Source organism: Lactuca serriola, chromosome 2 (assembly GCF_051521515.1).
Source record: "Lactuca serriola cultivar US96UC23 chromosome 2, Lser_US96UC23_V15, whole genome shotgun sequence".
Taxonomy (NCBI): domain Eukaryota; kingdom Viridiplantae; phylum Streptophyta; class Magnoliopsida; order Asterales; family Asteraceae; genus Lactuca; species Lactuca serriola.
Window position 1 is genome coordinate 200,285,985 of NC_136409.1, and position 17,951 is coordinate 200,303,935.

The 17,951-nt window shown below is 35.8% G+C and overlaps 2 protein-coding genes across 2 annotated transcripts; both read right to left on the reverse strand.

Moving 5' to 3' along the window:
• Positions 1-2,927: 2,927 nt before the first annotated feature.
• On the reverse strand, positions 2,928-3,889 carry LOC145088090 (zinc finger A20 and AN1 domain-containing stress-associated protein 6-like). The gene is made up of 2 exons (XM_079026296.1): positions 3,736-3,889; positions 2,928-3,646 (listed from the first exon to the last, which is right to left on the reverse strand). The coding sequence occupies exon 2, from the start codon at positions 3,542-3,544 to the stop codon at positions 3,068-3,070; it is 477 nt and encodes a 158-aa protein (XP_078882422.1). The 5' UTR covers positions 3,545-3,646; positions 3,736-3,889; the 3' UTR covers positions 2,928-3,067.
• A 7,948-nt stretch (positions 3,890-11,837) lies between these two features.
• On the reverse strand, positions 11,838-15,567 carry LOC145088091 (nifU-like protein 4, mitochondrial). Its single transcript, XM_079026297.1, has 6 exons — positions 15,253-15,567; positions 13,795-13,956; positions 13,498-13,673; positions 12,473-12,576; positions 12,281-12,392; positions 11,838-12,200 (listed from the first exon to the last, which is right to left on the reverse strand). The coding sequence occupies exons 1-6, from the start codon at positions 15,464-15,466 to the stop codon at positions 12,129-12,131; spliced, it is 840 nt and encodes a 279-aa protein (XP_078882423.1). The 5' UTR covers positions 15,467-15,567; the 3' UTR covers positions 11,838-12,128.
• Positions 15,568-17,951: the final 2,384 nt, after the last annotated feature.

Below are 17,951 nucleotides of genomic sequence, written 5' to 3' on the forward strand. Positions count from 1 at the left end.
TTATTACTCAAATCCACTATTCAATGCAGCTGCAATGCTATTTGTTCATGTTTTTATTCATCCATTAAAAGTTTTTTTAAGAAACTGTCCAAGTTAAATAACTTTACAAAAGTACCATGTTATTTAGTCATCTATTTTTTATTGATGGTGAAATTACACGTCACTGAAAGTATGAATCTTTTTTTATATTTTGTTTCTTTTTAACAAGGATGTGTTTTACTCAAATATTCTTATTTTGTTAAAGTCTAATTAGCATATTATAGCATCAAATTTTTCTTATGTAAAACTCTTAGAACACAAATTTTAGATTTTTCATTCATTTTACTCTAAGGGTGGATGATCTAGTGTTATAAAAAGAATAATGGGAAAAGGGTAATTTGGTCCTTTGATGGCTTTTACCAAATCCTCAACCATTCAATCCAAATACAATGCTATTTTTTATGTTTGTATTCATTTGTTTAAGTTTTTATTTTTTCTGTTTTTTTTACTTAAATTGACCATTTTGACATTTTGTCTCATATATTGTGTTTAGTCATCGATTTTTGATTGACAGATGATCTGGTTCAATAAAAAGAATAAAGGACAAAAAGGTCAAAGTTATCGCCAGCATCACCAGGAGAACATAGATTGAAGGTCAAGGTTGAAAAGTAATTGATTTTTTACTTTTAAGTACAATTATGAGTTTTTTTCTGCTATTTTTTTTTTTTTGACATTATGGTTTGTTTGGTTCAAACATTTTATGACATTTGGTGTTTTTAATGGTTTCTATGTGTTATAATCATGAAACACGTGGATTCATAATTTGGAGAAACATCCTCCATTGAGTATGTTTTGTTTGGATTCATAATTTATTTGAGAATGGGTATTTGGGGGGAAATTGGTCTTTTTTGAATATTTCTTGGAGTCACTACCGTGACACGTTTTTTTCTCTTGAAAAGGCACAATATTAATAGAAAAGGGCATCATGGTCCTTTTCTATTTAAAAGAAATAATGGTAGTTCTTTTAACCTTAATTATAAAATAATGTCGTTTAATATATGTGTTATTAAAATCAACTAAGGATGAATCCGGTGCAATAAAAAGAATAAAGGGCAAAAAGGACAATTTGGTCCTTTCATTTGCTTATGTTTTTTTTTATCAGAAATTGTCCCCATTAATTTACTTTACAAAAGTATCATGCTATTTTTTTATTTATTTATACATCCCTTTTAAATGCAAAAACAATAATGTACTTTTGTTGATGTCTAATTAGCATATTATAGCATCATACTTTTTTTAGTTTTTTTTTTCATTTTGAAAAACAATGTTTGTGTATTTATAAACTATGGTTATTTTGTGTAATCAATCAATACTTTTCTTAGTTTTCATAGCAATGTGCTTTCATTTAAGTTGTGTAACTTTCTCATTATATGTGTGGTTGTCTATATATGTTATGTGTCTGGTTATATTTGTTGTGTGACTTTTTTTTATTATTGGTGTTTTTTTGTACTTACAACACAATCACTAAATCTTGACTTTGATTTGGTTTCGTAATTGGATTTGGAGTTTTTCTTATTTACAGCATAATAATTGAGCATAAAGATTAAAAATGACAAATTTTAAATATTACAAATATATATATATATATATATATATATATATATATATATATATATATATATATATATATATATATATATCTCAAAGCAATTTAAACAAACTGGAAGATTTTTGACTCACTACTCCATTCCTAGCATGCTTTTGAGCTATTGAATTCCAATTTTGACATCCTGAAACGTTTACACAAAACATGCATGATTTCATTTATTGGTACACATTTCACTTCACTATGAAATAAGAAAAAAAAAATTAAGAGTTTACGTATATAATCTTCGAATCTTGTAAAGAACGGGGTTGAGATGGTATGTGCAACAATATACTCTTAAAAATGATTTTCAAGTTACAGTTTCAAATGAAGTATGCAAACTTAATTGTCGATTAACTTTGATTTTAGGTGGAGACTATGTTTGAGAAATACAATTTTGCTCGTGTCTTCATCTAAATACAAGTTGTTTTAACATTGTATGCTCAAGGGTAAAGGTGATAAATTAATAAATTTATTCTAATCATTGTTTAACGATCACATTTATTATTTAGTTTTAGTGTTTTTTTTTCTCTCCGTGGTGTCCACGAGTTATAACCTAATATATATATATATATATATATATATATATATATATATATATATATATATATATATATATATATATATATAATGAGTTTACCAATGTTGTAAAAATTCTAACTAATTTCCCATCAATTTGTATGAGGTACACGGCTAATTAGGTAACACTTTGCGGTTAACCCATGCCTAGATATTTAGTAAAGTTGACGAAACCGATGAATTTTTAACATCTTGAAAAAACTCTATCTCAAAAATAAAATAAATAAATAAATAAAACAAGTATTAATATTTTATTAGTCATATTAACTTATTTTGTTATGATATTAATTTTATTTACCTATTTTGTTATGATATTAGTTATATTTATTTATTTTAAATTTAACGATTTACAATTTATGATCCCCAATTAGTTGTGGACTAAAAAGATTGTTTGATATGCCTCTTATTAGATTTAGTAAGAAGTTGAGCGACTCAGTCATATTCATAATCAATTATACTATAATAGCACACTCATAACTCTCTAACTTAGTTTTGGTTTCTCTAAATCTCTATTAATCGGTCAGATTCATGAGTCCACTAATTCCCAAGTAGACCGACTAACCTCTAGTCATTAATCAACCAACTCAATATCTGTCTATCGACTTTTACAACATTGCCATTTACTCATTACTCGTTTACGACTTTAACTGCAGTATATATTGAGACACATACATAATTTTGATTTTCTTCATTTTCGGTAAAGAAAGGAAAATAAGAAACGCTATACAAATAAATATATAACACTTTCATATATTATAAGACCCGACCCGAATAAAGTCGAATCAAACGGACGTGTTCCCAAATAATTCCCCCACCCTGTACCCAGATCATACAATTAGTTATAGTTTAACGGCCGATATCGTCTCAAATCTTCTGCAGTTTTGCAGCCTTGATCACCGGATTCGCCTTGGCGATGGCTTCCCTCCCCATGGTCTTGTAATCGAAGGTGCATCCATGCTGCTCCGGGTACCTGTGGGTCCCGCAGCACGTGATTCCACACCGGCAGGTGAACCCCGTCAGACCCACGCGCCGATTGCATTTCGCGCACCTGTTCCGCGGCTGTGATTTTACAGCCACCTCAGGCACTGTCTTCACGACTACCAATGGATCGGAAGAAGGTGCTGCAGCTGGGGAGGATATGGAAGAAAAAGATGTTTCTGGTTGCTGAGAAAGGCTCTTCTCGACGGCGAGCTTGGCCTGTGACATATTTTGGTCCTTTAGGCAATGATCTTCGTAGCACTTGGAACAGAAGTTGAACGTTGTGGGGCTCCCAAGGAACCCGCAGTTATTCGCACACGGTGTGTGATTGCTTGCTTCTTGCCAATTCTGTTCCTCAGCCATTTTTTCCGATCAAGGTCTTGGGCCAAAACCGCACCGAGAAGATACCGTGAGCGATCGATTTAGTTTCAAATCAATCGCTCGGTCACACCAGATTATTAAAACCTATGGTAAACAAAACTGAAAATCAAATCCAAATCCAAATCCAAAACGAAAAACAAAACCACATATCAGATATGATTGGAGAAACCCACCAGAATGAATGACGTACGAGAAGTTGCTATCCGGAAGGAGATGAGAAGATGATCGATTTATGGGGATGGGGGAGGAAATATAGAAAGGTGAAGTTAAGGTGTTTGTGAAAATGTCTAAAAAGGAAAGGAAACAAGGAATAAACGGTGGTGGTGGTGTTGGGATACGTGGTTATAGGAAGATTCCAAGAGATGTCTTGTGTGGTGGGGTAGGGTTATGAATTCCTCAAAAGTAGGGAGCCTTTCTTGACTTTCAATTGTCAATTCCAATTTCCAAATACATACCTGGTAGTATGCATATAATAATACAATAAATTGTTTATTTTATTGTATTTGCATGAAAATATATTTAATATTATTAGAAAGAACAATAAGAAGAATTTTGTAATTGACTACCAAATGACTATATATAATTGTCGTATCTAAGAGCATGTTTAATGGTATTTTTTGTGATCAATTAATATTTTAACAACTATTCTTTTTATTATTGGAGATATATCTTATTTAGTTATTATATTTATTAATTAATGAATATACTATTAGATTATCGGTGTCTATGCTTATTTGGACCGCAGCAAGATGTCGTGAACACTAACCTCTCCTCATTTCACCACATTTTTTCCACTTCCATAGTAAGAACCTGTCGCACTCTTTAGTCTTTCCATCCCATTTTTAAAATTCTAGTCGCTATAAATAATTCAGACATTGGTTTAATTGTTTTACCCCGTATAAATAGGTATATACCAACTAAACTAACATTTTTATCCCAACTCAATCGTTCTATTTTACAAAACTTAACTCTCTATTTCTTTCGGTGGTAAATCGCAAAAAGATTATTATGTTTTTACAAAAATTTGAATTTAAACTACGTTATTTTTTGTTTTAATTTAGTTATCAAGTTTTTTAATTTTTTCAATGTTGACCACTTAACTGTTGGGGTATGAGTCTTGTCCAACACGAAGCATTTAGATCACAATAGAGCAATTGGGGTTCACATAGCATGTGACAAAGGAATGGATCATCTAAGAAGGGAATGAATCGTCTGACAAAAGAACAGATCAAGTGTCAAAGGAACGGATCATATAAAGGGGGATTTGGAGCACATGGAAGAGGTTTGGAGCACTTGTGAGTGATATGAAGCAACAATGGGACCTTGTTGCGCTATCTAATAAAGGTATGGGCCAAGAAGGATGTTGTTGCGCCATAAGCATTCCTTCTTGCGCCATGTTGCTCCCTCTTGCGCCATGAGGTATCCTTCTTGCGCTATGAGGTATCCCTCTTACTCCCTAGAGTATATTGTTGTGTCAAGCATGTTCTTGTTGTGCCAAGGTGGTGATGTTGCTCCAACCTAGAAGTTCTTGCACCACACTTGAAGCCTGTTGCACAAACCTTGCACATGTTGCGCCATCATGGTGCAAGATGGGTTATTTTGGTTCCTTGATGAGCCATGGTATTCCTAATGAGCCAAGTATGTTATGAAGTCATCTATGATGCTCAAGATCGTTCAAGGATGCTCAGAAGATGGTATTGCTCAAGGATTACAACATGTTGTGCCACCATGATGGATGTTGGGTCATTAGTGTTCATGATGCGCCACTTGTACATCATAATACCCCACTATGGCACAAGGTGCTCCATCATGTATGTTGTTGATGCTCATAGGTTGTATGGCATGGAAGAATGTTCATGAAGATGTATGGCAGTCCAGACATGCTGAAGGTTCTGTGAGCAGTCCAGACATGCTATAGGCCCGGGGAGGTGGTCCAGACATACTAAATGCTCTGTATTCATGTTGTTATTTATATATGTTATATGTTTGGGTGTTGGTACTTTGGGGGGAACTCGCTAAGCTTCATGATTACAGTTTTGGTTTATGGTTTCAGGTGTTTCAGTAGATCGTGGCAAGGTGAAGGTGTGACCGTACACATCCTCGCGTTTTGGACTTATGATTTTTGGGAAACTCTAATGATGTGAACGTCTTGGAAACTATGTTGAAAGAGATGCTGATTTTAAATAATGTTTTGGGAACAACGGTTTTTGTAAATACTTCTTTAGAAAAAAGGTTGTTTTGAAAAGTTTAAATTTTATGAAATTTTTGGGATGTTTCACTGCAACCATGTTGGATTGCTAAACTAGGGAAAACATTTCTTCAAATTGATGAACGAAGAATATAACATCATTCCAAGACTAGAAGACTTGGCGTACATGATCAATTAGCTAGGAAGATAAGTAAAATCAACAAAGCTTTTGATTTTATATAAAAAATGAAAACAATGTGTTTTGTTAAATGCTTGTAAAGTTCATTCCAACATGGAAATCGATCTTGTAGCAACATATCGTCTCTTTGAACTGTCCCTGCACAACATGTGCAACAAGCAGGGTATTATGTTTTGTCGTCAAATATACACGTAAAAATAGGTGGATTTAAGATGTCACAATGTAACACCGCAAATTTCAAACAAAATTTTCATTTAAAATAAACGTTTTAATTCTTAGAAACACTTGTTTAAAAATCTTATTTACAAAACATAACTCCATTTTCGCTTGTATAGAAAACCAGGATCCTCCAAAACATGACTCTTTCTCTGGTGTGTACAATCAAGCCGGTGCCGTCCCGTGATACTGAAAGAAACCTGCAAAACATCACACAAAACACTGTAAGCACGAAGCTTAGTGAGTTCCCCAAAATACCGCACACATAACACATATAAGCCACTCGAGGCTATAACTCTATGGGTCCGTGCACCCAAACTCTGTGAACCCTCAGGTTCTAACTCTGTGAACCTTCCGGTTCTAACACTAGGAACCCTTCGGTTCCAACTCTACAAACATGCACAGCATAAATCACATAGAAATAATGCAGTACAACACATAACATACATAGCATACAAATACTCTGTCACATAACTCTGGTTACCTACTCAAGGTAAAGTATAGTGAGGAGACTCACCTGGCAAGCAGAAAGCAGATATCCCCACACTTAAATCTCGAACTCGCCACCGCCTAACACGTAAGGCAAATACTCTCATGAATATAACTCTCGAGACTAGAATCAATCCTCTCATGGCACCCTCTTAAGGGTAAAAGACTATTTTACCCCTCTCTTGGCCCAAAGGCCACATCGCTGACCAAACCCTAAAAGTCAACGGTTAACCCTTGGTCAAAATCAAGTCCTCAGTCAAAGTCAACCCCTGACTGACCCTACTCGCCGAGTCAACTCTATGACTCGCCGAGTTCCCATAATCAGAACTTCACTCAATCCGCGACCTAACTCGCCGAGTCACCCCGAGACTCGCCGAGTCCAACAACTCTAAGTCCACTCGCACACAACTCACCGAATCATCCCTTGACTCGCCGATTCTCAACTCGACTAGAAGATATTGGGACTCTTCGACAAGACTCGCCAAGTCCAACAACAGACTCGTCGAGTTTAAGGCTATCTTCAACCTACTCGCCGAGTTGTTCATACAACTCGCCGAGTTCCAGCTCATCTTCAAGCAACTCGTCGAGTCCACCCATGTGACTCGCCGAGTACCACCGGTCTGAATCCATATAGAAGCACTCCAGGCCATGAAATTGATCCAAAACATAGATCTAACCTCCTACAACCCATCCATCACGTAAAGTGGCAAACTTTACGTGAATCCAAAGAGATCTATGCATTTTCACTCTAGGGTTTGGGTTTGGGACAAAATAGCTCCATCAATCACTCACAAACATGGACTTTCATGCTCTCTGATCCTTCTCCCTTCCAGATCTGAGGTAGCAACCTCAGATCTAACCTCTAGACTCCAATACATCCAAGGATATGGTCTCTAACACCCCCAAAACGATGCATTAAAGAAATAGCAGCTCAAAAACGAGATATTACCTCCAAGAGGACGCCCCAACTGCAATGAAACTCAATTCCAAGCAAAGCCCGTTGCTCCAAGCCTCTTCTTTTCTAGGATCTCTTCAACAATCACCTCTCCAAGCTCCAATTTGCTCAACCATGGTGTTTCTCCTCGAAATTAGGGTTTCTGGGACTCAAGGGGTGATAAGGAGGCTGAAAAGGAGACATAATGTTCTTTATATAGGGCTCAACCCCAAGAATTAGGGTTTTCTCCACTCAGCGCCTACTCGCCGAGTCCTCCTCACTAACTCGCCGAGTCGGCTACTTAGCACGCGACCCAGTCGCGACTCCACTCGCCGAGTCCATCCATGGACTCGCCGAGTCACTCTTTCCCAATTTACTCTTTTAGCCCTTCAACTCTACTCTTGATATTTCGGGATGTTACACACAATTATTCGTTCAATCATGACATCCCACGGAGTCAAGAAAGATCTTGGTGTTAATAATCTTGAGATTAATAATCAAGTCGTTCCTTTCTTGATGGAGATCAGTCTCATCCATAATCTAAAAAAAATTAGCAAGAGTTGGAAGTACTTGTGGGGAAGATGACAGATTTCAGAAATATGCTTGAGATGGATTATGCACTTCATGATATAGAGGATGAAGATAAAGGAAATCATATTGTTTTTCATACTTAGAAGTTAGCTATTGTAATCTGGAGATTAATAATCAAGTCATTCCTTTCTTCATGGAGATCAATCTCATCCATAATCAAAACAAATTTATCAATAGTTGGAAGTACTTGTGGGGAAGATGAGAGATTTTGGGAATATGCTTGAGATGGATTATGCACTTCATGATATAAAGGATAAAGATAAAGGAAATCATATTGTTGTTCATACTTAGAAGCTAGCTATTGTGCTTGTGATTATTAATACCGAAGCTTTTTTGTCTATACGTATTACTAGAATTTACATGTTTGTGAAGATTGTCATATTGTTGTTAAGCTTATTTCCAAGATTATTGAAAAGGGAATTGTTCTTCGGGATACAAATCGATTTCATCTTTTTAACGACGAGTTTTTTGCTAATGTAGCGATTATTGATGAAATTTTTGGGTTGGTGATAATTGTATTTTATTTAAATTTTTTACAGTTTATTTAACTTATTTTTATTTTTGATTTAAATCATCATGTATATTTTCTTTTTATTTATTTTATTACTCCTTCGTCCCAAATTATTGTCCACAGATAAAAAATACACAGATTAAGGAAACATTAACTACCACACACTTTATTAAATGAAATGACAATTATGTTGGTGATTTTAGTGCCACCATGTCATTTTATGTAATTGGAACTAACCTGTGAGCTAAGGGTTTCATAATTTGTACTCTAATATATGTACGGGGTATGTACGGAGTGCACGAATGTATAAGATCGAATTAGAACCCGGTTCGACAACAAATCGGGGGTCTGGGGGCAGCGCCCCTGGGTCTGAGGTTTCCAAAGGGGTAGCGCCCCTTTGGAGGGGTCTAGGAGCAGAGCCCCTTGTTAAGGTCCCGCTGCCAGGTCAGCGGGTGGGGTTTAGGGCAATGCCCCAAAAAATCTCCGAATTTTATGTATGAGAACATAGTGGGAAAATCGAATTCTTGAGGATGATTATGGTAAAGCTAACGAATTTCGTTAGTTTTGGAAACCCTAAATCCTCATTAAATTTTGGATTTCCCTTACTTACTTCCAAAGCAACCCATGACGGCTAACCCTAAAAGGCAAACCCTAATCTCGTGTTATATAAACGACCCTTCTCTTTGAGAAGAAACACACGAAAATCATTAGCTCTCTTTTTCTTCAAATGAACATAGAATCCTTCTAGCAATTTGACTTACGATTTCTATGCCTAGATTGGTAGTCCTCTTGAATTATTCTAAGCTGAATTTCTTGCAACCTAGACATAAGTTAGAAATATCAGTTCGGAAAGGGTTCACACAATCCAAGTGGTATCCAATCGCCAACATAAACCCTAATTCATCCAACAAATTATACCCTTTTGTTGCATTTAATTACATGGTAGGTTAACTAATAATGAAGGGTATTTTGGTAAAAGGGATAATATTTTTAGAAGTAGACAATTATTTTGGGACAAACCAAAAATGAAACATGGACTATTAATATAGGACGGATGGAGATTTATGTTGAGTATTTTTTTTTTATTATTATTTTGAGTTTTTGTGTATAATTTTATATATTTAGAAAACTTGAGCGGAACCGAAGACAATCAGGAGATTAAAGGAATTTTGAAGGCTTGGCAACAATTTATTTAGGCTTGGAAATGATGATGATAAAGGATGAAAGAAGATGAAGACTTGGGTTTTTATTTGGGCTAAGGTGCTTGATTTTGGGTTTTGTGGAAGCTCGACAATTTATTTGGGCTAAGGTGCTTGGCCCATTTTGGGAGGAGTTTTAGAGTTAAATTTTGGGTTTTGTGGAAGCTCGACAAAGAAGACAAAGGAGACAAGGAGATCAAGGCAAAAAAGGACGTATGCATGTAAGTCAAAGGCTACAAGGCCATCTCATTTAGCCCGAGTCAACATTACACCTATTTTGGGGTGTAAGGTGGGTATCTTTCTTATTGACAAGCATACTAGTGGAGAGCGGAGACCTTCTTACGAGGCGAATTTTTTTAGGTTCATGAAGCTTTTGAAGTGCTTGATTTGTGGATGTTTGTTTATATTAATTTCACTTTTATATCGTAGCCACCAGTCGCTAAAAACATTGGAGTAATCTATGAACACTTACTTTTAGTTTCTCATCTTTGAATGCAATTTTCATATGAATTTCTAAGTCATTATGTTTTTGTTCATAAGTTTAAATGATTGAATGATAATAGTTAGTTTTCTTGATTACTTAATATATATTCAAAACAATTAGTAACAAATAGTTTTTATGGATGTTTTCATCTAATTTTTAAACCATGAAATTGAGTTATCCAAAATAGAATGTATCTGTTTCAAAACAATTGCATGTTCGAGTACTAATATAAATTGATTTTGCAGTTCACGAAAAACACATTGCGCATAGGATCTCTTTTTTCAAACATAAAACGACTTTGTGAAGTATTCATTAAAGTGAAGTGCCTTTATGACATATTTCGGAAGTTTAGCATTAGCACTAACCATGACCAAATTCGATCATTCTCCATACAACTTTTTCCATATGCCTAACTAAGGTGTCGTTTGTTTTTTCAAAGCGAAAATGTCTAAAGTATGCGGACCGCCTGCTACCCTCTGTAGCAGAAGAAGGGGACCAAACGGCTGCAGTATGTAATAAAAATTATGTTTGTTTTTTAACCTCTGAAGACTGCTGCAATAAGTTAATGTAAAGTGTGAAGAGCTTTGAAACAGAGGGTCAAGTGCAACGCCACACAGCACATGCATAGCAGTTTTTAAGTCAGAAGTCTTCTGAAAAACAAACAGCTACGAAAAGCCAAGTGCTGCAATAAGTTAATATAAGGTGTAAAGCGGTTTGAAGCAGAGGGTCAAGCATTGTGCCACACAGCACAATCAGAAGTCTTTTGAAAAACAAACAATTGTCAAGTATTGCGCATGTGCTGCGCGGCACAAGAATAAATGATCAGAAGTGGTTTTTTAAAAAACAAACAACAACTAGATGAAATTGGCCAAGTTTGGGTGGAGTCCTTCCATTTTCGAAGTATCAATTTGTTTTGGTAGGTGATTTTATTTGATAGTTTCAAGGGTTTTCATCGATTAAATCAAAAGAGCCTATTTTACATTACAAAAACAAAATGACGTCTTTACCAAGGCATGAATAGCAAAATTTAAGTTTTTGATAACTACATAAGTTAATATCATGGATCAGCAAACCGCCAAATTTATAACCAAAGCCGACAACTAATGATGTTATGATCAAGTATCATGGCCCACATAGTCTACGGTTACGAAATCTTAATCCATGTTATTTATTTACGATATGTTTATGAACTTATGATCCACTTGTTTTAGAAAAGTCATGTGTTTTGAATGACATTATCACATTATAGCACATTGTTATTTATTGCTACCATCATGTGATAGAAAACTATTATCACACCAACATAAAACTAACCCACCCTGTGTTTGTCTTTAAGCAATTGCATTTCTGTTCAACTGTGTATTTCGAGTTGTAAAATCATTTTGAGGGATGTTTGCTTTCAGTTTGGTCATGTTATAACTGAGCAAAAAAGTGATCATGTCATAACTAACAAAGCAAATGGGATGGACCTTAACGCACTTTTGAGTTTTGTCATGTGGGTTGAACAGTCTATTCATGGATAAACAAGAGAACTTCATAGTCCCAAAGGCTATGAAAAATTTAAATGTGGTTGGAACTTACTCATATACATGCAATGATTATATATTGTAACAAATCAAAAACCAAGGCGCGTGATTAACATACTTGCTAACAATTTATTTGTGATTCTTCATTGTTGTAGTTTTTTGTTTCCTCTTTCTTTCTTTCTTTCTAGAACAAAGAAATAAATACAGTTGTCAGTTGGTTGCCTGAACCTCACTCCAGCTGGCCTGTTAATTCTCCATTATTATCTTCTTCTTGATCAAGTTCTTGCTCAACAGATTTAACCTGGAATTGGAAAAGCAAGCAGCAAAGTCAGGAAAGTCAACAACAACAACAAATGAAGAGCAGAAATGGATAATTGTTACCTCTGGTACATAATGCATGAGCATATTCTCAATGCCTGATTTGAGGGTGACAGATGAGCTAGGGCACCCACTACATGCTCCTTGCATTTTTAGCTTCACAACTCCTGTCTCTCTGATAATTAATTTAGATTAGAAGGATTAGGTTAAAATTTAAATAAGTAAATAAATAATGAACTAGTCAGTGATACGCACGGATCAAATCCTATGTATTCGATATCCCCACCATCGTCCTGTACAGCAGGTCGTATACGAGTTTCCAAAAGTTCTTTAATCATTGCAACAATTTCAGAGTCATCCTGATACCAAAACAGATATACATTTCATTTCAGATGGATGCAATATAATCAATTATATCTAAAAGTATTAGGATACCAAATTTAAAGCTATCAGAGTCATGTAGATCCAGAAAAATTAGCATAGCTTGAAACAGGCATCTATGCTCCCTCAAACAGTAAACTAAAAATAAATAAACCCCTTAGGACCCTAATATAGACTATCTGGATTCAATAGTTAAACACCAATATGTGCCTCTTTGAAAATTAATGTCATCATACATCTTAAAAGGACTATAAGAATAAGATCAAATGTATGTCTAGCAACACAAAAACCTAGAGAATATACAATTTAACATCAATAAGGACCTACAAAAAAATAGATTTTCCATAAAACTTTTGTATGTACTCTTAACTCTGATTACTGATGCATGTGAGGACACTTTACAATGACACAATAAAACAAACATACTGATGGGAACAATAAACATAAAACAAACAATATAACCAAAAGAGGGGTTAAAAGGGAGAAAAAAAAAACTTGAATTTCATTAAAGTGAAGATGCATGATCATCAGAGAAGGAAACCCAAATGGGTATCTTTCCTGTGTAGGGATGCTCTCCAAAGAGACAACCACCTGTCGAAGCTAACGCCGTAAACTTGCAAAAGATTGACTCAAAATGCAAAAGACTGAATGATTCGATAATCGTAAGACTATAGTTATTTATACTAGCCTAGGGATGATTTCAGATCGGGTGCAAAGCAAAAAATAATAAATATTTCAATTTGGTCCCTCCAATTTTCCCCCTGTTTTATATAAGACCCATTCTTTATCACATTCTCTATCATATACTAAGGTGATTATTACTAATACTATTCCTAATGTTTGTTAGAATAACTGGATGTAATCATGTAAGATTGGAAAAGAGAGGAAGTTTAACATACTTCATGAATAGCTGTATCCATAGAAGCTGCAGTGGCTGAGTCCAGAAACAGTGGGTTCCCAGATGAATAGAAGTCCATAATTGCTGCAAATATTTCGGGTTTTAGAAAATCCCAGGAAGCATCTTCTGACTTGGTTACAGTCACAAAATCTGAACCAAAGAAAACACGAGTAATCCCTGCACCAACATATAATATAAGAACATGTACTTAGTTCAACCATGTTAGATAATCACCACCCAAGATCAATAAGCAACAACATAGCATAAGAGAAGAGAAGAGAAGAAAAGAAAAGCTGACCATCAATTCCATAGAGGGCCTTTGCCAGTGGTGAATTCATAGCTGTGCGGGCATTTGGGAAGTCTGCACTTCCAACTTCCATGACTGGCTTCCCAGGATAAAACATCAATGATAAAGGATTAGGAGTAGATTGTGTTTGAATAAACATGCTCCTCTTCTGCCCTGTCCAAATTAATGTCACAACACACCCATTTGAAAGACTAGAAATCCATATATATTTAACATACCAAAACCAAAATATCACTGCATTGCATAATACAGATTCCATAGCAAATAATTTTGAAAGAAACCTCAAGCGAGTATATTATTAACTTATCTTGTAACAACTACATTTCTCTTTTTTTAAAAGTTTTTTCTTGCTCAAACTCTTGATGAACAATCGAAATTAATGGATGCATCAAAGATTAAGGATGTGTATGTAGCTTTCGCAATTATGTTAACTACATAAGAAACGAAAGGTGTCTACAGTATTGTTTATGTAGGGAACATACCAACTCTTTAGAGTTTAGACATATCCATGTTTGGTATCTAAGCAGTTATCACAGTCACAAATCAAATAAATGCTTGGTATCTTTGGATATATCCATGCTTGGTATCTAAAAATGAATATATGTTGCTGGAATGTGTTATATGGGATAGGATGATTTAGTGGTTGAACAACCTAACAAGGGTTTCCGTAATGTTGCAACCAAGTATAAATTGACCTTTGAGATTCATGCTTTTGGGTTCTTAGAAAAGGCTTATCTTTGAGTAGATGATACAAATATTAAACTCATGAACAGATCTTACTGCAACTCTAATTATGAGTGGAAAAATGATAGTTAAACGAATAAGCTAACTTTATTAATGTGATATTAACAGTGTTTAAGCACTATATTGCAAGTGTAAGCGATTTAGAAGGGGTTAGGGACCGAAGTAATGAAATGATAAGAATGAATTGGGAAAAATCACAATGTTGGCTCAGATTTCCAAATGGAATTTGTGTAAATGATTATCCCATGTAAAGTGATTCTTAAATGAATGGTACATTCACTGGTGAGGGTTAAGGATCATATAATGCTTATTCTAGTTATAGGCATTACCATGATTGAAAAACAAACAGTATTCAAAAACTAAAAGATATCACTGAAGAAAACTATTTCCTTTGCTTGGACAAGTTATTTATCAGTGAAGTAATTTACATTTTACAACACAGTGATAAAAGAAATCTCCTTAATCTTTTACTTCCTGAGAAAAAACTCAATTATTTTGGGGTAGGGCAGCTGCATTGAACTTCATTTTTCAAGTCTAACCTAGGTTTCTCATATTTACCAAACAACAAAAAGAATTATCATAAAAAATAATCTAAACGAAACCTCGGCGGAGACAATAAGATCAAACGAATCAGTTTAAACATTAACAGATAAGAGATGTCATTGACATGTAGTTCATTATAGTTGTAAATTCGAACCAACTAACCTACAAAATTGCCTAATCCAGATGAGGCATGCGCGGGGAGAACAAAAGGTCTAGAAATCGACGATGTAACACGAGAAGAAACATTGTTCGAAGAAGAAACGATAAATAGACGGCGAGAGGTATGCCGTGCAGCAGCGTTATCAATGTAGGGTTCCAATCTTCGGCCAATATGGGCTCGATGTCCTGCTACCAATCTCTGCAAACCCCTCATCATTCAGTGTGGCTCCTGAAATCCAAATCAACAATGAAAATCTATTTGAAGCAAGAAAGCCTCCAAAATATTTAAAGCCCTAATTCTTGTTTGATTGAATTTTAAAAGAAAACGAAGATGAAGGGTAGAAAACACAAAGAAAACAGAGTAACAGTTTGAATTTGGTCCCTGTGGTTTACATAAACGCACAGTTTTGGTCCACTTTTTTTTCCGACACTCGCAGCTTGCCCAAAATGTGATTCTTATTTTTGGTTGTCGTCCTTGAAATTTTTGAAAGTGCCTCAAAAGATTAATTTGTCCTTCTTATTTGTTTCTAATCTTTCTTTGTTTCAGTAATTAAAAAAATACAGAAAGAAAATAACACCTTACAACCCCTCATCTCTCTCTAAACATCATCGTCTCCTTCAGCAAGCCCATTTTTAGTTGTCTCTGTCGTACGATGTTGCCGCCAAACATAAAAGACGAAGAAATATATATGCATAATCTAAAAACATACAAAACTCACATCTAAACGGAACCACCATTAGAAAAGACGGTTTTCAGAAAGCATAAACCCTTAGCGCCCATAGTCAGCCACCTCCGCGTCAGCACCGTCGTTTTGTATTGTTCACAAATTTGGAAACAGATCTAAAAATTCAAACACACATGCTCTCTCTCCCTACCAAATCTGAAAATGGATATATCAAGGTTCTGGTAGCCTAAATGTAATAAGCCGTATTTTTCATAAACATTAAAATTTTAAATTTCAGGAAAATATCATAATTTACATGTCATCACAAAAACCAGAGTTTCTAAAATCTTTAAAAGTATTCCCATAAACATGAACGGGTGTTACCAGTTCATATCTTGGCCATACTTAAAGCAAGAAGGATAAAACATGATACAAAAAGTGTAACATCCTGACTCCCATGTATATATTTTTATATATTTATTTTTGGGGTTTAATGAGTGACTCGACGAGTTGGGTGTTCGACTCGTCGAGTAGAGTTGGATAGAGCACCTGGGTTTAAAAGCCGACTCGACGAGTCAGAGAGTCGACTCGCTGAGTAGGCGTTGTGAGGTAAAACCCTAAATCTCTGGGGTTGGAGTCGATTTAAGAGAACTTATGTCCTCATTTCCACCTCACCAGCTACCCAACTCCCCTGTGTGAAACCCTAAACGTTTGTAGTGAGCTATGAGAGTTATAGAGCTAATTTTTTGAGTATTCTAGTGCATTTTTTAGGAGAAGAGGAGATTATCCAACTAGGAATGAGGAGAAATTGTTGGATCTAGTGTTATATCGACCAGAGCTTCTGTGGAAGGTAAAAAGCCTACACCTTTCTCATTTTATTGGTTAGATCTCATTATTATGGAAGTTAGGGCTTTTACCACCTTTTATTGGGACATTGAGTGCGTTGAGTCTATCAGGAGATTTACACCTCAGATCTGGACCTTGTAAGGTCCATAGAGCCTAAAGGTCCCAACTTTACTCAGCCATATAAGGAGTTATTGTGCTTAAACACCCTTGTTGTAGTTGTGTTGGCATTTTAGAGCAAAATATGTCATGCATGAACGTAAAGATCGAAGCTTTACGTGACATTCGAGCCTTGGGAGCCTAGATCTAGGGTGTGGAGTAGTAGATCTGCCTTAAAACGTCTTAATGAGAATTCATACTGAAGGGACTCGCCGATTCAACGAGCTTACTCGACGAGTCGGCTAGGGTTTTCCCCAATGAGTCTGGACAAGGGTGACTCGACGAGTTAATGTGACAACTCGACGAGTTAAGTTGGGTTTTCACAACATTCTGAGGAATAGCGAGAACTCGACGAGTCATATAGGTGCATTCGGCGAGTTAGGTCAACATGGGCAGTTGGCTTGAGTGTTGACTTCTGTTGACTTTAGGTTTTGGTCAAGACAGGGTTTATGGGGGGTATGGAGGGGTAAAATGGTCTTTTACCCATCTCAAGAGTTAGAAACAGTTTAGCGTGAGTTAGAGAGAGAAGTATCGTGTGTCTGTAGGGAGCCATAGCATATGTGAAGCAGAGAGACAGTATTGTAGGACTGCATGGATCTGTAGCATTTATGAGTTAGCAAGAGAGAGAGAGAGAGAGAGAGAGAGAGTAGCGTAAGACTGCAGGGAGTCGTAGCATTTGTGAGTCATCAAGAGAGAGAGTGTGAGAGAGAGAGAGAGAGAGTATCGTAAGATTGCGGGGAGCCGTAGCCTTACTACTCAGGGTGTGATGCAGATGAATTCTTCAGCTTGGTCGAGAATCATTATATTCCGAGATCAGGAGGGGTTATTGTGATTGCAAGGATTGGAGAGATGGTGTGTGCATGAATTCGCGAATCTCGGGTCATGGGTTGAGTATCAGATTGGAAATGATTGGTCCCAATTCTGGTGTTGAATCAGACTCTCGAGTCTGAGTTTGAGGCAATTTGAGTATTGAGTAGGCAGGATGATATTTCAGATTCATAAATGGGGATCATTTTGAAGGGAATTGATTTCCAT

What these genes read in the sequence shown, in the direction of transcription:
- LOC145088091 (XM_079026297.1), bottom strand. Translation starts at nt 15,466, where the DNA reads ATGATGAGGGGTTTGCAGAGATTGGTAGCAGGACATCGAGCCCATATT. An exon ending in TGGATTAGGCAATTTTGTAG is followed by an intron (nt 13,957 to 15,252) that starts GTTAGTTGGTTC and finishes TAATTTGGACAG; the next exon opens with GGCAGAAGAGGAGCATGTTT. An exon ending in TGGATACAGCTATTCATGAA is followed by an intron (nt 12,577 to 13,497) that starts GTATGTTAAACT and finishes TTTTGGTATCAG; the next exon opens with GATGACTCTGAAATTGTTGC.
- LOC145088090 (XM_079026296.1), bottom strand. Translation starts at nt 3,544, where the DNA reads ATGGCTGAGGAACAGAATTGGCAAGAAGCAAGCAATCACACACCGTGT.